The sequence below is a fragment of the Dromiciops gliroides genome, chromosome 4 (genome assembly GCF_019393635.1).
Source record: "Dromiciops gliroides isolate mDroGli1 chromosome 4, mDroGli1.pri, whole genome shotgun sequence".
NCBI lineage: Eukaryota > Metazoa > Chordata > Mammalia > Microbiotheria > Microbiotheriidae > Dromiciops > Dromiciops gliroides.
In genome coordinates, this window is record NC_057864.1 from 341,773,288 (window position 1) to 341,797,152 (window position 23,865).

A 23,865-nucleotide genomic window follows, 5' to 3' on the forward strand; every position below is an offset into this window, starting at 1 on the left:
GGAAACTGCTGTTATAATTGAGAGAATTAATCATTTTAGGGAGTGACAAAGCAAGTAGCATTCTTAAGAGTCTGGTCATTGGGCTCATAATTATATAATATTTTCATCAATGGTGTAGAAAGTGTGTTGAAGTTCATTAGTTACTCCAACCTCAGGTGCAATGACATTGTACCTTGGATGAAGGGGTGGAATTTCAAATGGTTAATGGGTACCTTGAAGAAATGAGCAGAAACAACCTGGAATGAATAAAAACAAACTATTTATGCTAAGAAAGAAAAAAATTAGTGCAGAAGAAAATGTTCAGGGAGAATTGTATTAAGAATCAGTCAGCAGTGTCTTTTTTTTAGGAGCACTATATTGAAATAAATCTAAGAACTATAAGGCAATCTCCCCATTTTATTTGTAGTGATGCTTTTCCCCCATGAAGGTTATTTTTTTTAATTGGATGTTTCATCTTATAATAATATTACCTCAGAGAGCCATGAGAGTGGTTCTGAGTTTTCGAAGGTAATATCAGCAGAGCATAAGCTCTGGCAGATCTTGTCCATTTGGAAAGGCTTTGAATTTGTTACTGGCTTATTACCAGAAGGTTAGCTTCATGATGAATTTTTTCAGCCACTGCTATACATAAAGATAGTCTAGATGAAGAATCCACACCAATGCAATCATGGATCTTTGAAGTATTAAAATAATGGAGGAAAAACTATAACTGGTGGCTGAATCCACAATAAGAGGAAACAAAGCCAGTTTATTTAGATTGGATCCCTTTTACTAGAATATTGAGTCCAGTTCTGAGCTACACAACTGAAGAATATAGAAAAGTTGGAAAGATTACAAAGGAGAGTCACAAAAAATTGGTAAAGGTTAGAAAAAACCTATGAGGAAGGTCCAGATCTGGGACAAGGCACATGTATGCTGTTGGCCAGGTTTTAAAATTAAAACCTCTGTGTATTATTTTTCCATAGAGACTTTGAGCTATCCAGGTGATTTGATTTAGTAGAAAATTCTTGTGTATCACGGAGAGTAGAGTTCTTTTTGGCATTTAAAATATGTACATTTACAAAAAGTAGTATCAGAAAGTGTTGCACCCTCCTGTATGTTGTACCCTTGGTGACTGCCTACCTGCTCACCTTTGCCTGTCCCTACCCAGTTCTGATTCTGGGAAGGGCTAAATGAATTTAAATCTTTGGGAGAAAACTGAGGGGAAATTGTAAAGGTTAAGTTTTATCAGAAGAATCACTGTAAATAACATTATTATAATGTATGTGGGCAAATACCTGTAATGTTTTTATGGTGTTAAAACAAAAGATATATCTGAGAAATAGAATAATACCAAGTATCTTGCATTTAGATAGCATCTTTCTTTCAAATTCCTCAGTTCTAACAAGAATCCTAAAAATTCAATTCAGCAATCATTTATTAAGCACTTAAGATATTCCAGGAACTGTGCTGGGTGCCCCAAAATAAAAAATGAAGCAAGGAACAAGCTAAACATCTAAACAGATGTCTCCTTTATGCCAAAGAAAGTCATATTTCTTCTATTTAAATTGCATTGTTTTCATGTAAGATGAGGAGGATGTCACTAGGTAACAATTTATCATCCTGTAGCATTTATTAAGTGTTTACTACACTATATGTGCCAGGTACTATTTTGTCTTCTGGGGATGTAAAAACAAAACAAAAGATGGAATGATACCTGCTTTCAAGGAGCTTACATTCTATTAGATGAGAAAACATGTAAATATGTAATTATATACAGAATAAATTCAAAACAAATACAAAGTAGTTAATGAAGGAGGGCACTAGCAATTGAGGAAAATCAAGAAAGGCTTAGTATAGAAAATGGTTCTTGAACGAGGTTCTATAAAGTGAAGTAAGAAGAGAGTACATGCCTGGCATTTCTGTAGAAATAGGAAAATTTGGAAGAAGGGAGTTTTGGGAAGAAATATAATGAGTTCTGTTTTGGATATGCTGGGTTTAAGATGTCTCTGAGACATTCAGTTTGAAATGGCTAATAGGCAGTTGGTGATGTGGGATTGAAATTTAGGATGAAAACTAGGGCTGGATATATAAATCTGAATCATCTGCATAAAGATTATAATAAAACCCAAGGGAACTAATTAGGTCAACAAGAGGACTCTAGGACAAAGTATTTGGGAATAACCACAATTATGAAGAGTGATATCAGGTCGATGAACTATCAAAGGAGATTGAGTGGTCAGATGGGGAGGAGGAAAACCAGGAGACAGTAATGTCCTAAAGCCCCAGAGAAAGTATCCAGGAGGAAAAGGAAAATCAAAGTGTCAAATGCAGCAGAATGGTAAAGAAGGATTCAGAGTGAGAAAAAAAATAGTTCACCAGATTTGTCAGTTAAAGAGATTTTTATTTACTTTGGAGAGAGTAGTTTCAGTTGAGCAATGTAAGAAGTTAGACTGCCGAGTGATAAAAGTAGCAGCAAATAGGGTAGACACCTTTTTCTAGAACTTTGACTGAGAAAGGGAAGAAAGAAATAGGATGATAGTTTGAGAGGATGGAAAGTATTTTAAGAATGGAGGTGGGGCAGCTAGGTTGTGCAGTAGTAGATAGAGCACTGGCCCTGGAGTCAGGAAGACCTGAGTTCAAATCCGACCTCAGACACTCAACACTTACTATCTGTGAGACCCTGGGCTAGTCACTTAACCCCAATTGCCTCACAAAAAATAAATAAATAACGAGCTAAAAAAAAAAAAAGAAGAAGAAGAATGGAGGAGACTCCGGGCATGTTCAAAGGCAGTAGAAAAGAAACCAGTAGTTAGGAAGAGAATGAAAATTTTAGAGGGTGTGATAATTGAGGGGGTAGTCTGCTAAAGGAAGACAAGGTGGGATAGGATTAAGGGCACAAAAAGAAGAGGTGGCATTGGTGAGGAGAAGAGCTATCATGTTTTTAGAGACTAGAGGAAAGGAAGAGTGGAGGATGCTGTCAGGAGCTTTGAGATGAAGAGAAGGGGAAAAGAAAGCTCATGGCAAATAGCTTTATTTGCTAATAGGACAGTGGAAATAGGAGGTATGGGATGCTTGATGAGGAAAAGGAAAGTTTGGAACAGCTTTTGTTGTGGGAATGAGATAGGGAATCAATTATTTAAGAGTGAAAGGACTATCATTTTGCTTTTTGTAGGGCACATGTGACTCTGGGCAAGTCACTTAATCTATTTCTGCCTCAGTTTCCTCAGCTGTAAAAAATAAGGATAATAATACTTATCTTGCAAGGTTGTTGTGAGGGTCAAATGATGTAGTAATTGTAAAGAGCTTGGCACAATGACAGGCATATAGTAAGTTCTATATACATATTAACTATTTTTGTTATTATTTTTAATACTACTTCTACTAGTACTACTACCTTTGTTGCAGTGAGGACCTAGTTGAGGTTAGATATTCTAAATTTTCCTATTTTTGTAGAAAGCACCATCATGCCAGGTATATACTCTCACTTTACATCTACCTCATAAAATACCTTTCTTCACTCAAGAATCACTTTTTATATCATTCTTGATCTTCCTCCGTTGCTAGGGCCCTCCCTGTGTATCGTTCACATTTAGCAAAGTTATATGACTTTCTCCAAGCCTGTTTGCAGCTGCAAGTGAGTAGGAGTGAAAAAAATGAATGGGGAGATTAATCTAGGGCTAGGGTTTTGTCCAAGAATGAGTAACAATAGGGTGTAAAGATGAGAGATTCAAGAGTAGAGAGTGTAGAATTATATTGTTTGGATTGAGATTGGGGGGAAAGGAGAATTAAGCTGGAACAGGGTTCATAGGCTGAATTCTGTCCGGAGGTTGCAGAGAGGCCCAAGAATGGAGGGATAAGATTTGGGGAGAGATGCAATTATAGACTATAGTTCTAAACAGTTCCTGAGATAAATAATTGTGCCAATATATCACTTTCCTAACATTTCTTTCTAAATCTAACATTCACCAACAAATAGAAACATTTCAATATATAAAGGACAAAAAAGAGGACAGTATATGAAATTGAGAACTTGTTACATTATTATTTTTTTTTAAGTGAGGCAATTGGGGTTAAGTGACTTGCCCAGGGTCACACAGCTAGTAAGTGTTAAGTTTCTGAGGCCAGATTTGAACTCAGGTACTCCTGACTCCAGGGCCGGTGCTCTATCCACTGTGCCACCTAGCTGCCCTACATTATTTTTTAAGTGGCAAATTTAACAAGGAAGTAACAAAATTGCCCTGTTGGCATTACCTTCTAAATTTACTACTTCTTCAGTATTTGTATAGTACTGACTCTTTATTGCTTCTGTATGCTGTTAGATGTGTTCATTGATCTTGTTCCTAGTAGATTTCAAATTTTCATTTGCATTATTTTTTGATGGCCTTAACTCAAATTCATTGTAATTCACCAGGCAAGTGAGTGCTTATAGCATGTATAACTGTATTAAGGGCTTTGTAGGAGTAAGAATGAAAAACAGTTCAGCATCATTGTCTGTGCAGTCAGGCAACTTATGGTATGGTTGGGAACTTCTTCTAAATCAACATAAATTAGTACTGCATAAAATTTAATATAAGTCATATTGGTAAATGCTAAATAATAATAGCTAAGATTTATGTAGGGCCTTCTATTTACCAGACATTATGCTAAACATTTTACAATTATTATCTCATTTGACCTCCACAACAAACTTGTAACGGGGGTGCTCTTATTACCCCTATTTTTACAGCTGAAGAAATGGAGGAAGACATAGGTTAAGTGACTTTAGGCCTAGGGTCACACAGCTAGTAAGTGTATGAATCTAGATTTGAACTCAGATCTTCCTGACTTCAGGCCTTGTGCTGTATATACTGATTTGCCAGCAGCCTTACCATGCTGAATGCCCTTCCCCTTACTGGGATTATTAGTTTATTCTTCTGGATTTATCTAGTCCACAAAAACTTATTTCTTCTCTAAACTTCTGTCATTGTTAATAAAAACATATAGTTGTGTTTAGTGTTATAGTCCATTTTTCTAGTTCATGTAGGAATTGGATTTCAGTCTAGAATTCAGCTACAGATCCTAATGTGTCTGTCCTGACCCCACTCTCAGCCTCAAAGAGAAAAATGATTGTCACAAAGCCCATGCATTTTATAGAAAGGCTATTGATATAGAATTATGTGTAAAAATAAGAGTCCTGATTTAGTAAACTTCATGATACAAGAGGCAGTGGGGGAAGGCTTTGTTAGAGGTGTATAGCTGAAGGCTTAGCTCTATTATAGTAATGGTACAGTAGAGACCACGATTGATGTTCATGATGATAATACTTAGTGACCAAGAAAATATGTATTATGTTCAGTGTGTTTCTGCTTAAGAAAGCTAGGGAAACATTTAAAAATGCATTTTAAATTCTAGCCAAAATGACTAAAATTACTTGAAAAAATCAGCGCCTGAGAATCTCAAGTCTTGGTTACTTAGAGAAATTCACCCAGATGGATAGCTTATTCTCTGATGCTAAATTAATGAGCTATTCCTATAATGTTATTTTCCAGGTGTCTTAGTTTTATTTCACCAATAAGGTTTTTAACTTGAGACCATGCAATGTTTTTTTAAAAAAATACATTTCTTTGTATTCCCTGGAGGAATGGTTTACTCATAAATATTTGTTAAACGAACAAATAGGGGGCAGCTAGGTGGTGCAGTGGATAAAACACCGGCCCTGGATTCAGTAGTACCTGAGTTCAAATCCGGCCTTAGACACTTGACACTAGCTGTGTGACCCTGGGCAAGTCACTTAACCCCCATTGCCCCAAAAAACAAAACAAAAAACAAAAACAAATAAATGAACAAATAACATAGAGTAAAAGAATGGCCATTGTAGGGTAAGCTATATTAGGAAAAGCTCATGGGGGCAAGTGTTTTGAAGCAGGTCTAGAAAGTACTTGGGAATGGAAATAGAAGGTTTGGCCACATGACTCAGTTTTATTTGATTCTTCTGGAGTTCCTTGTCATCATCCCAGTACTTTGCCATTCCTGTTATTAGTATTTCCATTTTGCTGGGAACTTCAGTTAACAGTGCCTCACCTATAATGTTCTGGATACATACTGGTAGGGGGAAGTATAGTGAAGCTTCTCTCTGTCTGACATACTGTTTTAATCCAATGGATACTTGTTATATATAGAAATAACATCAATGTTGAGATCTTTCCCCTCAAAATTTAATAAATGAAATATAATTTGATTGTTTTCATGAATTTATTTGGAAAAACAAATCATCACAAAACAAATCTTGGCTCTATTGAGCCTGATTTCTTTTTTCTCATTTTATTATACTGACAAATTGCCAAGAACCCCAGTGATTTCAAGTAAAATATTGTAGTCTTCCTGAGTCTTAAATTTTCACACCAATGGCAAGAGACATTTATATCCATTCCTATTGAATTAAACTGTTTTTAGTGTAAAATTCTGTACCTAAGAATAGTGGACTTTTTTTTTCCTTTGCTCTCTTTCCTTCTTTTCTATCTCTTTTCTTTTTTCTTCCCTTCCCTTCCCCTCAATAGATAATATATCCTAGAGATAATATGTACTGGTTTTAGCATCAATAATTTTTGAGGAAACAATATAATGGAAATCTTCATTTACTTTTAAAAATCGGTATATCTCAGTCATTACAATAATCAATAGTGAAAATTATTTTCCTTTTCTTTCATTTTCATACAGTTCCATCGAGCCTCTGTATCTCACATATGGAATTATATTTGCCTGTGGCTGCTCATTTGCATACCAGCCATCGTTGGTCATTTTGGGACATTATTTCAAGAAACGCCTGGGACTGGTGAATGGCATCGTCACTGCTGGCAGCAGCGTCTTCACAATATTACTCCCTTTATTTTTAAGGGTACTCATTGATAGATTGGGCCTGTTTGATACACTCAGAGTCCTATGCATCTTCATGTTTGTCCTGTTTCTGGCTGGCTTTACCTACAAACCCTTTCAACCTGATGCCAAATATAAAGAGAGTGGGAAGAAAGGAGAGAAAAAATTCTTTCTCTTTTCCAGGAGAAAGTTCAGTCCTCCCAAAAAAGTTTTTAATTTCTCCATCTTCAAGGTTACAGGTTATTCAGTCTGGGCTTTTGGAATCCCACTTGCACTTTTCGGATATTTTGTGCCTTACGTTCACTTGGTAAGTGTGGTTCTTTGGCTTACCTTGCAATGTTCTTTGAATACTTTATAGGTGAAAATCTTGGTGGATGAAACAAATAATATATCAAGCTGAAGCTGTTTTGGAACACTCTCCTGGTTGTATTCCAGGGCCTTTTGTAATTAGAAATATCTGAGCTCAAGGCCAAACCATCCATCAGAATCTTTTAAAACAGCCAATCACAGTGGGCTTTAAGTCCTTAACAAAAACTTAACATACCTCCCCCTGCCCCGCTCCCCCCCCCCCCCCCGGAAAAGAGAACAGAAAACAAACAAAAAAATCCAATCAATTAAAAAGCTATTTTAAAAATTAAAATAATGACCATAGGTTAAAAAAAAAAAGGTAAAAAAGCTTGGAATAGATGATTTCCAAACAAAGAAAGTCTCTGATAGTCCTTACTTTTTCATAAAGTCATTTCTTTTGGGGAGGGCAGTAATCTTCATGGAGGACAAATAAATAAGGTATAGTAGATTAAAGTACTTATATCAATATATAATTTTTTATTGGACAGATGCAGAAATTGCATAATAGATAAATGCAGGGCATTTTCACTGAAGGGAAAGTTCGGGGAGAAAGGGGGGCTTACCTATACTCAAAGGACTACTTTGAAAAGTTTTTATTTTGAGATTTGTTTTTTAAAATAAATTGTATTTTTTTCAGCTAATTAAAACCTTGCTTCTCTTTCTTCCTTTTCCTCCTCTCCTATTGACAAAAAAGTAAGAAAAACAAAGTCCATGTTAAAAGAATAATATGTATAGTCAAGCAAAACAAATTCTTGTGTTGGTCATGTCAAAAAATATTTATATTTCAGTCAGTACCCTGAGTCTGTCATTTCTCTGTCAGGAAGTAGGTAGCATGTTTTATCATGAGTCCTCAGACAACTGCTTTGGAAGAATTAAGAAATGTGCCCGATAAAAAGAGAGTTAGGATTTCACAGAAAGCTAGAATTTCAAACATTCAAGCTACTTTAAGTGTATGTTCCTATTTCAAAGGGCGTATTTCAACCTCTTTGTATTGAAATCAGAATAACTGGTGTCTAAAATATTTGCCTCATGGCAAACATCACTCACAAGGTTTTTTATGTCCCTTTTTTGTTTTCCTGCAGCAACCACTGAACTTTATTTACAGGTCAACATGGTTGAGAGCTGATCTATGATAAACACAAATGCCAATTTAGATGTACTCCTGTTAATGTCATAACTGGTTGTTTTTACTTGTGTTTATGTGTATGTATGTATAGGTGAACTTAGACCTCGTTGAGCCAGGATCCAGTTTGAGTCATCAATGTGAATTTCCTTACTAACAAAGTTTTTGTGTAAGATTAATATCAGTAGTTCAAAGAATTCTTGAGCTCAGGAAGTCAAAATTACTTTGAATTCAGTGCTAATGTTCTTTAAAGTGTTTGTCTCTCCTAATTCTAGTCTTCAAAGCATATATTATGAAGTTGGACTTACTATGAATACAACCACAAATATTAATTTTTATAATAACTATAGAGTTGAATTCAAACCATGACATCTTGGGCAAGTCATTTCAGATCTCCTGCTTTTAATATTCTTATATGTGAAATGAGAGAGTTCAGATTTTTCAGTTTTTCAGTTAAATTAGATCATCTCTAAATTCTCTTTCAGTTTTAAAATTCCATGATCCTAGGGACTAAGGAAACACATCTTAATCATTTGGTGCTAATGTCCTTAGCTATGAATGAAGGTAGAGATCGGGACTTGTGAGATTTAAAATTGACTATAAGAGCATTAAACTCCCCTTTAACTTTTTCCCTTATATATCTCCCAGACCAGTAAGAGAAAGAAGCCTCTGAACTTTAATTAGAGAGGGATTAGCCTTTATTGTTTAGACAACAAACAGGTGAAGATACCAATTAGGGAAATAGGAAAGTAGAAATACAAATGAATAGTCTTAGATCTAAGCTTAGTCTATATTCTTTTATAAAACTCACCGAATCCCAAAACTGCCTGCCAGACCAAGAACCAAAGCCAATCACCAGAACGCGCCGTCAAGCTGGAGAGTGCAAGACCTAGCGAACCAACTTCCATTCTACCCTCTATTTTTTTTTTAATGTATGAGGTATTTTATTTTTTCCATTACATGTAAAGATAGTTCTCAACTTTTGTTTATACATGCTTTACAATTTCAGATTTTTCTCCCTCCCACCCCTCCCTCCCCCCTCCCCTAGACAGCAGGTAATCTGATATAGGTTATATCTATATATCTCTATACATATACATATATATATATATACACACACACACATATATATACACATAATAACATTAATCCTATTTCTGCATTAATCTTGTTACAAGAGAAAGAATCAGAGCAGTGATGCAAAACCTCAAAATAGAAAGAAAAAAAAAAAACCAACAGCACCCAAAACAAAAGAAATAATATGGTTCAATCAGCATCTATACTCCACAGTTCTTTCTTTCTTTTTTTTTCTTGGATTTGGAGATCCTCTTCTATCATGAGTTCCCTGGAACTCTTCTGTACCATTGCATTGGTGAGAAGAATATAGTCCATCACAGTAGGTCAACACTCAATGTTGATGATACTGTGTACAATGTTCTTCTGATTCTGCTCATCTCACTCATCATCAGCTCACGTAAGACCCTCCAAGTTTCTCTGAACTCTTCCTGCTCATCATTTCTTACAGCACAATAGTATTCCATTGTATTCATATACCACAACTTGTCCAGCCATTCCCCAATTGATGGGCACCCCCTCAACTTCCAATTCCTTGCTACCACGTAAAGAGCAGCTATAAATATTTTTGTACATGTGGGTCCCTTTCCCCCTTCCATGATTTCTTTGGGCAAAAGACCTAAAAGTGGGATTGCTGGGTCAAAGGGTATGCACAGCTTTATCGCCCTTTGGGCATAATTCCAAATTGCTCTCCAGAATGGTTGGATCAGCTCACAGCTCCACCAACAATGCATTAGTGTTCCAATTTTCCCACAGCCTCTCCAACATTTATTATCTTCCTTTTTTGTCATTTTAGCCAATCTGATAGGTGTCAGGTGGTACCTCAGAGTTGTTTTAATTTGCATCTCTCTAATCATTAGAGATTTAGAGCATTTTTTCATATGGGAATAGATAGCTTTGGTTTCTTCATCAGAAAACTGCCTGTTCATATCCTTTGACCATTTCTCAATTGGGGAATGACTTGGATTCTTATAAATTTGATTTAATTCCCTATATATTTTAGAGATGAGGCCTTTATCAGAAGCACTGGCCTCAAAAATTGTTTCCCAGCTTTCTGCCTCCCTTCCAATTTTGGATGCATTGCTTCTGTTTGTACAAAAATTTTTTAATTTAATATAATCAAAATCATCCATTTTGCATTTTATAATATACTCTATCTCTTGTTTGGTCAAAAACTGTTTTCCTTTCCAAAGATCTGATAAGTACACTATTCCTTTCTCTTCTAATTTACCTATGGTATCACCTCTTATGTCTAAATCGTGTATCCATTTTGACCTTATTTTAGTATAAGGTGTAAGATGCTGGTCTATGCCTAATTTCTGCCATACTATCTTCCAGTTTTCCCAGCAGTTTTTGTCAAATACTGAGTTCCTATTCCAGAAGCTGGAGTCTTTGGGTTTATCAAACACTACATTACTAGTGTCATTTACTACTGCATTTCCTGAGCCTAGCCTATTCCATTGATCTACCACTCTATTTTTTAGCCAGTACCAGATAGTTTTGATGACTGCTGCTTTATAGTAAAGCTCCAGGTTTGGTACCGCTAACCCACCTTCCTGTGAATTTTTTTTCATTATTTCCCTGGATATTCTTGATTTTTTGTTTTTCCAGATGAATTTTGTTATTATTTTTTCTAGCTGTATAAAATACTTTTTAGGTAGTCTGATTGGTATGGCACTGAATAAGTAAATTAATTTAGGCAATATTGTCATTTTTACTATATTGGCTCTGCCTATCCATGAGCAATTGATATCTTTCCAATTATTTAGATCTGATTTGATTTGTATGAAGAGTGTTTGGTAGTTGTGTTCATAGAGTTCCTGGGTTTGTCTTGGCAAGTAGACTCCCAAGTATTTTATATTATCTACCGTTACTTTAAATGGAATTTCTCTTTCTATCTCTTGCTGCTGGACTTTGTTGGTCATGTATAGAAATGCTGATGATTTATGTGGATTTATTTTATATCTTGCTACTTTGCTAAAGTTGTTAATTGTTTCAAGTAATTTTTGACTTGATTCTCGAGGATTCCTTAAGTATACCATCATATCATCTGCAAAGAGTGATAGTTTTGTTTCTCTACCCTCTATTTTAAAGTTGGCGTCCCGGAAGTACTGCGTGCTTGGCCACGCTCTCCTGGGCAGCAGCAGGTGCACAGCTGTTTGTCACGGTCTCCTCCCCAAAAGGGGCGGTCCTTCAAAAGCCGTTTTACCACAGACTAGAAGATCATAGAGTCATAGAGTTAGAACCAGAAGGGACCTCAGAGGTCATCTAGTAAATCTGTTTACAAGTCAGGGAACTGAAATCCAGAGGGGAAAGTGACTTGCTTAACATGGCAAAGATAACAAGTGGCAGAGTCAGTATTTAAATCTAGTTTCTGTGACTCTAGACCCAATCTCCTTTCTACTGAGGAGGAGAGGAAAAGGATACCTGTATTCGGGATTTTTGATGACCTGTGCTCCTGCTGCCAGACAAAGTAAACCAGGGGAGAATAACTGGATATCAGGGCATGGGACAAGACTACAATGTCATTGGCTTTGTTTAATAAGATGATGGTTTTGTTAATGACTAAACCTTGTACCTAGATCAAATGAAAGAAAATGATCCTCTGGAACAGATGCAATGAATTGCCATATCCTAACCTCAACTATTCTCTTAAATTTAGTATTGCTTCTAAGTGATCTGATACTACCTCTTCGAGGAACTGGTAGGGGAAAAGATGCCTTCTGTATCATAAATTCATCTGTTTTCATTCCAGAGCAAAACTTAAGAACTTCATCCTCTACGTTTAGATGGAGGATAGGAATATTTTATTTCTGCTTCTTTGGAATATATGTGAAGAAATCTGCATTCAAGCCTTGCAAATACAAAGCATCAAAAGAATTCTATGCCCAGTAACTACAACACTGTAAATAATGTCAATGTGGAGAAGCACCAAAATACTGGTCAAATACAGTGGTTAATTTTAGAATGTCAGAGACTCATCAGAGTGCTTATATCATCATTCAGTCAGTAGACATTTATTAAGCAACAGCTACACATCAGGCATTGTGCTAAGAGATACAAGAAAGGCAAAAGACAGTCCCTGTTCTCAAGAAGCTCACTGTCTAATGGAGAGAGACAATTATATACAAACAAGATATGTACAGGATAAATCAGAGATAGTCAGCAGAGGGAAGGCACTAGCTTTAAAGGAGATTGGGAAAGGCTTCTTGTAGATGATGGGATTTTAGCAGGGACTTGAAGGAATCTTGGGAAGCCAGGAGGCAGAGTTGAGGAGGAAGAGAATAGAAGGCATGCCCAAGGTTAGGAGATGGAGGTATCTTGTGTGAGGAACAGCAAAGAAGCCAGTGTTACTGGATCACAGAGATTATGTTGGTTGGGGGGCATGTAATGTGTAAGAGTATTGGAAAGGTAAGAGAGGTCCAAGTTATGAAGGGCTTTGAATGCCAAATAGAGGATTTTATACTTGATCCTGGAGGTCATTGGGAGTCATTGGAATTTATGGAGAAGGTTGACATGGTTATTCCTTTGCTATAGGAAGAACACTTTGATAGGTGAGTGTAGGACGCACTGTAGTGGAAAGAGACTTAAGGCAGTGAAACCAACCAACAAGCTATTGCAATACTGTCCAGGCTAAAGGATACATCCTTTTTGGAAGCAATGAAGCAATAACAGTTGGCAATTCAATTGCCTTTTTTTTTTTTTTAAGTGAGGCACTTAGGGTTAAGTGACTTGCCCAGCGTCACACGGCTAGTAAGTGTTAAGTGTCTGAGGCCGGATTTGAACCCAGGTACTCATGACTCCAGGGCCGGTGCTCTATCCACTCTATTCAATTACTTTTTAAGAAAAATACTTTGTGAAAAAATTTGTCTGGATAGATGCTTCATAGGAAGTATCTGTTGGGTTAAAATAAAATGTATTTTTGTATTATTTTGGTTTTGTGGGTGTGGAAATTTATTTTGATTTGGGGACCCTACCTTTGGGCTGAGATTAGAAAGCCTTGGGGCAGCTAGGTGGTGCAGTAGATAGAGCACCAGCCCTGGATTCAGGAGTACCTGAGTTCAAATCTGGCTTCAGACACTTGACACTTACTAGCTGTGTGACCCTGGGCAAGTCACTTAACCCCCATTGCCCCGCCAAAAAAGAAATAAAAAGCCTTAGGCCCTCAGGGTCTCTTCTGTGTGGGAGGTGCTGGTACCCCTCTCCCTCCACTTCAGCTGAGCCAAAAAGCCCCATGGGCTGTATGAGACGCCAGGTCAGACAGCTGCGGGGGGAAGCCCCTAGCTCCCTCCGCCCTGAGCGGATCTATCTGAGAGATCTCGGGCTTGTCCAGGCCAGGCTCTGGTGTAACCTGTGTTGAGGCACGTGATGCTTGAGCGTCCCCCCAGCTCCAGCCGCAGCCCTGGCTGGTGGATTAGCTTGGTCTGTGGGTGCGCAAAAAGCCCCAAGATTTGAGGGGAGAGAAGAAAGATATATATAGACCTGGGAGTTAGAGAGGGGAACTGACAAGATTAGAAGAACAGAGAGGAGGACTGACAAGATTAAGGGAACAGAGAAGGACTCAGGGGAAGGCTAAAGGACTAGGAGCAAGGGAGAGGCTAGAAGGTTAAGAGGTTGGAGAGAAACAGACAGAAAAGGGCTACAAGGAGGGAATGGAGACTAGAGATGCTGGAAGGAGGCCAGAAGATTAAGAGGAAAGTTAGAAGAAAGTAGTTGAGCAGTGAAAGCAGAACATACCCTAAGGCAAGAGGTGGCTAAGGCCCTTATTGTATTAAAAAAAAGTTCCAGGCCCAGCAAGTGGGAAAGAGACTCGCTGCAGTGCAGTCAGGTTGTACATTTTATTTCCCTGTATTCTTTTTTTGTTTGTTTTTTGCGGGGCAATGGGGGTTAAGTGACTTGCCCAGGGTCACACAGCTAGTAAGTGTCAAGTGTCTGAGGCTATATTTGAACTCAGGTACTCCTGACTCCAGGGCCGGTGCTTTATCCACTGCACCACCTAGCCGCCCCTATTTCCCTGTATTCTTAATTTTAAATAGTAACTCATAAATAAACTCTGCTTTGATTATTTAGTTAAGAGGCTTCTTAATATTTTGCTTATCAATTTGGGAGCAGTGTGGTGGAACTTTATAAATGGCCCATATGAAATTAATAGCAGTCAGATAGCCAGTTAGTCAAAAGTCCCCAGATTAGTCCTCCAGTCAGATTAGCCCCCAAATTATCCCTAGTAAGTAAAAAATATTTCTACATGGGGCATTGAGGGTTAAGTGACTTGCCCAGAGTAAGTGTTAAATCTAAGGTCAGATTTGAACTCAGGTCCTCCTGAATCCAGGACCTGTGCTCTCATAAAATGTATTTTTTTAAAAGTACCTGAAATCCATTATTTTGAAGGGATTGTTCTACTTTAGAAGGATTTAGACATGCTAGTGATACCTCTATATAAGACAACCTTATTCAATAATGTGTGACTATATATTTTTAAGTATACTTATAAACTTGACTATCTTGTTTGGAAAAAAAAATAGTACTCCTGGAGAAATTGAAGCATATGTCATCTTTTATTAAGATAAAGAGTATCTTCTGTTTGCATACTTTCTATTTCCATAATTTGATGAGCTCATGATAATGCAATAAGTTAAGTTGATGGTTCCTTAATAAAATTTTGCCCAAGGATATAAATTGAATTGGCTATTAGCACACAGAACAATAATGCAATAATGCCATTAACTCTTGTAACAAACCAGACTTCATCTCTGCTTCTCTTCCATTCATGCTGACTGAGAAAATTTATAGATATATTCCTCCCCATCTCTTCCATTCCCTCTCCTCTCCTTTCTGTCTCTGTCTCTTTTTGAATCATTTCTCTTTCATTGCTTTGGGACTAAAATCATTATAAGCAAGTAATATAAATAATGCCTGCTTTTTAAAAAAGAAATATATTCTGACTATAGACTGTTGCACTTTTGGTATATTATATTTTAAAGTCTAAATTAGGAAGATGAATTTGTCCTGACAAAAAACTCCTTGCACAATCTTTTCCTTGGTATTTCTTTTTGTTTGTTTGTTTTTTGTTTTGGGGTTTTTTTGCAGGCAATGGGGGTTAAGTGACTTGCCCAGGGTCACACAGCTAGTAAGTGTCAAGTGCCTGAGGTTGGATTTGAACTCAGGTACTCTGGAATCCAGGGCCAGCACTTTAACCACTGTACCATCTAGCTGCCCCCTTCCTTGGTACTTCTTTACACTTATTTCCCTAACCTGGGACAAGTAGCTACAGTAGAACATAAGACTTCATTTTTTAAAGGCCAGTAAACTACTGTAGAAACACGTTTTGTTTTTTTTTCAAGTTGGAGTCCTTTTTGATAGTAACTCCTCCTGTTTTTCCTAACTGCTGCTCTATTCTAGCCCCAAGGATGGCTTAGCAGTTCTAGCCCTGATGATATTACTCCTAGTTTTTCTGAAAGGAACGAACTGCTTCCCCTTGACCAGCAAGTCTAGGCATGGAATTCCTGTGCCCAATCTGTACTCCAACCATGTACTAATACTTGACAGGCATATGACACAAAAATGGTACTCTACACTTTTATGATAGTTTGTTTCATGTCTATGTATTAAGGACAAGGATTAGATCTTTATCGGTATTCAATTTTATCATATAGACACTATTAGACCTGCAGCAGCTAATATCTTATCATCAAATGTCCATGAGCAGAAATTAGAGATTTTAAAGATCAAAATATTCTATTAAAAATAATTTAAAAGAGCTACCCAAGCTGTATGAGAGCTGAAGAACTCAATGAGGTATGGTAGAAAGACTTCTGAGTCAAGAATCAGAAGACTTGATTTTAAATTCGACCTGAGTAAATTACTACCTATTACTTTTCCTTACAGGGGCTTTAGTTCCTTCATCTGTACAATTGACTGTGGGGTGAACTTAATCTTCTCTCAGTTCTATGTATTTCATTCCTTTTGTGTGTGTGTGTGTGTTTTTGGGTGAGGCAATTGGGGTTAAGTGACTTGCCCAGGGTCATACAGCTAGTAAGTGTTAAGTGTCTGAGGCCGGATTTGAACTCAGGTCCTCCTGAATCCAGGGCCGGTACTTTTTCCACTGTGCCCCCTAGCTGACCCTGTAATTATTCTTTATTTTCCCACATGCCTGTCTTTTTGCCACGTAGCTGCCCCTATGTATTTCATTCCTAAGGTCACATGAACCTAGAGAGTCTTAGCTGATCTATAGAGTATTTGGCATCTGTTAAAAATACTTTTATACTACAGAGATAATTTTTTGTTGGTAATCCTTCAGAGAGCCCTAGAAGCTAAACAGTACAACACAATTTCTAGGAAACTTAGAAATCTCTGCCACTGTTTCCTCTATGGACTCATTTTAATTCTAGAGGTTTATGGAAAACCATTTTATAATCATGTTTTTATTTTATTTTACTCACCACACATATGCTATTCCTGAAATATATTAACAGGAAAACAATGACTCATCTCTTGGAAAGTCAATGATCTATATTTTATTGTCATGTTTTCAAAGAACATGTCTTGATAATAAGATACAGGTGTGTTGCTTTTGCAGCAAATGGAAGTTGCCTGCTCAGGAGAAACTTTGACCTTCTAGATTTTGATTTTGTGACTAAAGAATATACATTTTAACTGCTGACAAGACAAAGCTAGTAGATGGACTAACAAGTAGTGGTAAGAAGCAGAGTTCATAGTATTTTAGAATCTGTGTTGAAAAGGATCTCTGAGCCAATCTAGCCAATCTGAACAACTTCCTCTTCCGTGTTCCTAACAAGTGGTTAATCAGCCTTTACTTAAAAACCCCACAATGAGGATGTCTTTGGAAGAAGCCATTCCTCAGTTTTGTTAGAGCTTTAAGTATTAGGAAATCCTTTCTTACACCAAGTCTAATTTGCTTCTTTCTAGCTTCCATCCATTAACTCCTAGTTTCTGCCTTCTGGGGCCAAGCCAAACAAGTAGAATTCCTCTTCCTTGTAACAGCTCTTCAAATTCTTTTGATGGTAGCTATCTTATTCTATCTAAGATCTCTAGTGATATAGAAGCTCACAATTTACTGAAGCAACCCATTCTTTTTCCAGACAGCTCTCATTGATAAGGAGTTCTTCCTTAAATAGAGAAGAAACCTACCTATCTATAGTTGCCACTGATTGGTCCCAGTTTTGCTCCCTGGGATCCTGAAGAATGAGTTCAATCACCCTTTCATGTGATATCTCTTTAAATATTTGAAAACTGGGCAGCTAGGTGGCGCAGTGGATAAAGCACCGGCCCTGGATTCAGGAGTACCTGAGTTCAAATCCGGCCTCAGACACTTAACACTTACTAGCTGTATGACCCTGGGCAAGTCACTTAACCCCAATTGCCTCACCAAAAAAAAAAAAAATTGAAAACTGCTATCATTTTAGTTGTATTTGAAAATAAGAAACGGATTCTGAGGGAAACAATAGAAAGTATGACCTATGAAGACCAAAGAGATAGATTTTTACCATTTTAGGTAACATAAAATGTTCCTGAATACAGCTGGTCATTTTATACCATTTGTCTTTACTTCCAGACTCAGGCACAATAAGAGCTACTACAGGATTTTGATTGTCTCAGTTTATATTAAGTAATCCTTTGGGGGCCATAGACCTTTTTATGAAGTCTTGGGTATCTCCTACAGCAACTAGCAGGTGGCAATGACCTATCCATCTTCTTTTCCAGGGTAGGTCTACTGTTTTTTCCTTTTGTGTCTGGGGATGATATATTTTACTATTTCTTCTTGAACTTAGGGTAACTTTGATGTGCCACTTGGTGATTAATCTCTGCAAACCCCACCCCACATTTCTCAACTACGATAGAAAGTTTTCCTCAGAATACTTCCTCATTGTCTCTAAAGACAGCAGCAGTTTTGAGCAAGTCCTAGAGATTCCATGTGTTCTATTGGCATGTTTTGATGGGAAAAGCACTGGATTTGAAATGGAAACATTTAGGTTCAAATTCCAGCTTTGCCAGTTATTGCCAATGTGACTTTGAACAAGTCACTTTTCTTAGTCTCACTTTCCTTAATGGTAAAGTAAGAGTTAGATTAGATGCCATTTCTAAATAGGATACCATTATTGTAGCTGTGGTAGTATCTTTTATTATGCTGTCCATATCTGGCAGCAATAAGCGCTAAGGGCAAAAATATCTAGGATCTTTTTTAAAAGGGTAGGGCAGTATGGGGGCAAGTTAGTCCTGTAATCATTCTTTTTGGGATTTTTTTTGGCAGGGCAATGAGGGTTAAGTGACTTGCCCAGGGTTACACAGCTAGTGTCAGTGTCTGAGGCTGGATTTGAACTCAGGTCCTCCTGAATCCAGGGCCGGTACTTTTTCCACTGTGCCCCCTAGCTGACCCTGTAATTATTCTTTCTTTTCTCACATGCCTGTCTTTTTGCTTTGTGTGTTATGAATTTGAGAAAATACTGCTAGTTGGATGGGTGTCTTTCTCAATCTGACCATTGTGAAATATTCCTGTCTTCTCCCTTCCTGTCCTTGCCTGCATGAATGTGATTTTTCCATACCACAGTATAGGTCATAGTTCTTACAGTCAGTCAGGCTCCTGATTCAGCAGTATGCAAAAGGCACAGCAGGAAACTAAAATTTTATTAAAAGAAATGGATGAATTTATCCTAAGATCTGCCCTATACAAATTTCATGGAGGCAACATGGCTAGGTAATTGGTGCTGTGGGCTTAGAGTCAGGAAGACCTGAGTATAAAATTCTGCTTCTGAAGTATTAGCTGTGTGGCACTGGGCAAATAACTTAATCTCTCTTGGTTTCCTTCTCTGTAAAATGGAAATAACAATAATAATAGCATCTCCCTTACTGGATGGCTGTGAGGCTCAAATGAGATTTGCTAACATCAGAGTAATACATAAAGATGCATTGAAGTTGTTACTATTCATTTTCATGGAAGTGAGAAGGAAGTAAACTTCACACTTAGGAGTTTTTTGAGATACATGTACTGTTTACTGTTCTAGGAAAGATAATTTAATGTTTCATTCCCTATTAACTATTAATTTGTAAATGTTACTGCTTATCTTTTATTACGAAGGGGTTTTTATTTGTATAAAATATAGTTTAGGGGAAGCTAGGTGGCACAGCTGATAAAGCACCAGCCCTGGATTCAGGAGGACCTGAGTTCAAATCTGCGTTCAGATGCTTGACACTAGCTGTGTGACTCTGGGTAAGTCACTTAACCCTCATTGCTCCCCAAAGAAAAAAAAAAGTAGTTTAGAAGAATTTAGGCAAAATCTAGCCACACAATACTAGTTACTTTCTTTTTCCTTCCCAGGTTTATATCACCTGCACTAATGGCTATGCCAGCAAATCTAGAACTTCAGTTTAACATTTTGATACTTCAGAACATCTGTAATTTCATCAGATGGGTACTTCTTTCATTGTTACTTTATTTTGCCTCTTTATTCTATTTAATTCTTATTTAAGGGGCAGTTAGGTGGCGCAGTGGATAGAGCACCGGCCCTGGAGTCCAGGAGGACCTGAGTTCAGATCCGACCTCAGACACTTAACACTTACTAGCTATGTGACTCTGGGCAAGTCACTTAACCCCCATTGCCTCACTTAAATAAAAAAAAAAAAGTTTGCAGTCTAATGGGGATAGACGACACACAGAAGGAGACACTAGGAGGAACCTGACCTGGGGCCATCTTGTTCCACAGAATTGAAACCAGGCAAAGCAGCAAATGCTAAACCAACTGTGGTGAGCTGAAAATTCAGTTTCTGCTCAATATAAAGGAAGACATTGGGGGAAGTAGGGGTAGGTATTCTATCCTCCAGACCTCCAATCAGAGGGGAGAAGAAGCCAAAGGAAGTAGTGTCAATTAAGCTTTGAGTTAGCAGCCCAGTGATAAGTTTATCCTAGGAGAGGCATCTTGTTTCCTGCAGTTGAAACCAAGCAGAGCAGCAGATGAAAGGTGGACACTAAAAATATTCTTAGGAAATTAAGCTCTTAGACCAAAAGATCTTGCATTTTTTTTTCGGGGCAATGGGGGCTAAGTGACTTGCTCAGGGTCACACAGCTATAAGTGTCAAGTGTCTGAGGCCAGATCTGAACTCAGGTCCTTTTGAATCCAGGGCCAGTGCTCTATCTACTGCGACACCTAGCTGCCCCTGATCTTGCATATTTTTACATCACTTAAAATATTTATGAGTTAAGCCTACATAAATGAGTATTAATTGAACTTGACTGGACATTATTTATACTTGTGAGAAGGAAACTGTCATGCAACAATGAGAAACTGATGGAAAGCTGACTGAAATTTATCATTGCAGAAACAAAGTTGTGGGAGCTAGAAGCATATTTAATAGTGAAGTAAAGTTACTTTATCCATTATTGTAACTCTGGTTAACTAGTAGTGTTAGCTTCTTAATGATTTCCTTCTGATACTGGTACTGCTGTCTCTTGAGAGAGAACAGCAACTTTTGTAGCAGTTTTGCTGTATTTCTTCAGTGGATATATTTGGGGCCTCATTTTCAGGGATATTGCAAAGTAATTTTCCATGGAAATGTAGTAGTTTGGTTGTAAATCTAGGGTAACTATGTTATGCTAATAAGGCAAAATGAGGGGTGATTATATTGATGACTATTTTATGTGTAATTCATTGTAAGATTCTTACTAAGTGTAGGTTCTTAATGAGAAATACCATGTATTCTTAATGCAGCAGGGAAGTTGTAACTATTAGTTAAGTTGAAATTTAGAAACAATTTTTTAAAAACAGGAGAGGAGTTTTATAGTTTTTGGCGTGGATTGTTCCAGTTAAGTCTAATTACCACATAAACTAATTACAAACTATAACATAGTGTTGAAGAAGGGTAAGGTTGTTTGTGTGTGTGTGTGTTGTATAGGAAGGGAAGGTAAATAGGAAAAATATTCATTGATCCTTGGTCTTTAACATATTCCAATTACCATTATCATTGTGGTTATTTCAGCAATTATCAAAGTTCAGAATGTGGTCTGTATAGCATGTTACAACAATTAATCCTATCACCTTCACAGATTTTCTAATCCTGATAATTTTTTTTTCTTATTTTGGTTTTAAATTAGATTGATGATTTTGACTCTGCAAGAATAATTATTTGGAAAAAAAGTACAGATAAGTTTTTACATGTGCATAGCTTTCACTGTTGTGAGTTTTTTTTTTTCTGGTCTGGTGTTTCCAGACATTTCGCAGTGCCTTTTTAAGACAAATTCTAATTCTGAAAACTTACTCCAAATTCACAACTTAAACGGGTATTGAATAAATATGAACTGTATTACTAAAATAGAATCTATGGAATTATAAAGAATTTTAGAAATTTATAGTACTTTAAGGTTTTCATAGTGCTTTAAAATAAATCTCATTTGATTTTCACAATAGCCCCATGTAAGGTAGGTGCCATTAGTATTCTGTTTGTACAAACATCACTGAAGATGAGAAATTAACTGATTTGTCCAGTCACGAGAGTTAGTAAGTGTCTAAGGCAGCATTCAGACTCAAGTATTTCCCTCCCAAGTCCAAAGCACTATCCATTATGTTACAGCTGGTAGAAGGCAGAAGACTACAGGTGTGGAATACACTGTATATATTGTCAGACTATTCTGGTTAGATTTGCTGAACTGAATATTTTTCTTTATTTTTCTTTCTTATGAGGGATGACTTACTGGTTAGAGGAAAAGAGAGGACTGTATTAGGAAATAAAGGTGATGATTTTTAAAGTTTAGGCAAAAGAAAAACATAAGTACAAAAGTAATAAAACATGGTAAATTGCTTATATAAAAGTAATAAAACAAAAATCATAAGAGTAGCATTGTATTACATATTTTTGCAAATCTCTTTATTGTCTGGCTTAATATATGGTAGCCGGACTCTCATATCTTCTTTTGCAGTCAATCTGTTAAGATGTTATTTTGGTTGAAGTATATAAAGAAAAAGTGGCCTCACTCATATGTGAAGGTAGAAAAGTAAAGACTTTTTCAAAGGAAAATAGCATCAACGTCATTCTGAAAATAGTTTTGAAAATTTTTGAACGGGGTTTCAGGGACTCAACTCCTAGGGATACTAGGACCATACTTGAGAACCAATGCTTCAGTCACATTTGAATAGATGTTCCTTAACAGTAGGTAATTACCTGTACCACAGATCATCTATATCTTGCTTTAATTGACCAAAACAGCTGCTATAAAACATAAAGACTGACTTTTTCATGGAAAGTTTTTTGATATTTCATAGTAATAATAATAATGATACTCTAGGTTTTTGTTTTATTTTTAAAGGTTGGGCCTTTTGAGTTTGGGTATCATAGGATATGGCACCTTGTTGGAATCACTTCATTTTCAGGGTTTATCCCTCAGTTTTTTTAAGTTTGGAAATTCAGTGATTTCAGACAGGGTAATCAGACCAATTTAGATTTGCCCATTTGTACATTCATTCTCCCAAGACTGGGGTTTTTATTACTATTGGTCAGAGAGCCCTTCTTTCTCAGGATCTTGGCAGCTAGAAGGCCTAATGAAGAATCAAAATAGTAGAGCAAAATAATCTCAGTGGTGGAATGATAATGAAAATAATAGTAATAATAATAATGAAATTGTTCTTTAGGGTTTGCAAGGGGTTTTACATGTTATCTCATTTGATCCTTTAACAGCTCTCTGTTATATTTGTGTCCATTTTAGAAGAAGACTTTTACCCAATATACAAGAAGAGATATTGTACTTAGTGATCTGGTTACCCATATGCACATCTTTTACTATAATGAATTCTTGCTGAGATATGTTAGCTCCTAATTTGACTTGGTGATTCAGTTAAGCTTGAAATAAAAGGAAGAGACTGTCAAATCGAAAGTGGATGATCAAAGAAAGCACTCACTAATTTCTTCCTCTTTGTCCTTCTCTATTCTTATCGTTCCCCTCAGTCTTCCCAACACAAAATTTTACTCTACCTAGCCTCTTGGGACCATGTTGGCTCTTTGTCCAGAGGTTGTATCGAATGCTAGTCAGGTTACTTTTTCATCTACTGAGGCTACCTTGAGAGCTGCAGTAAGAGTCAGCCCAGTTATTCTTTCCCATGAGCTAGAGTGACAATTATTGTCCCAGGTCAAAGTTGATTTTCTCACCAAACTAACTTGGAACTAAGGATGAATACCTGGTGAATAAGAAGACTGAAATTTGGAAATAGCACAAACACTTTAGCTATAAGACCACTGTAGAGAGAAATCTTATGCATTTCAGTAACCAACTTTTATTTTGATTGGATCCAAGATGAATCTACTTCTTACAAAGTTCTACCCTCTCCTTGAGTTCACCATGTATTTACTTTGTAAGAAGTAACCACATGAAAGAGAATGCACATATGGTCTGATAAAGATTCATTGTAAGATTTTTTCTTCCATACCAATTTTGTATCTCCTTGATGTCATCTAAATAATTAGCATGATAGAAGCTTTTCTATCTT

At 36.9% G+C, this 23,865-nt stretch overlaps 1 protein-coding gene across 1 annotated transcript in view; it reads left to right on the forward strand.

Annotated features, from left to right (window-relative positions):
• The window catches only part of SLC16A10 (solute carrier family 16 member 10), a 147,802-nt gene that overhangs the window by 77,898 nt on the left and 46,039 nt on the right, over nucleotides 1-23,865 (forward strand). Inside the window, exon 3 of the mRNA XM_044005311.1 lies at nucleotides 6,679-7,141. Within this exon, the coding sequence (XP_043861246.1) occupies nucleotides 6,679-7,141 (463 nt within the window). The remainder of the gene's footprint in view (nucleotides 1-6,678; nucleotides 7,142-23,865) is intronic.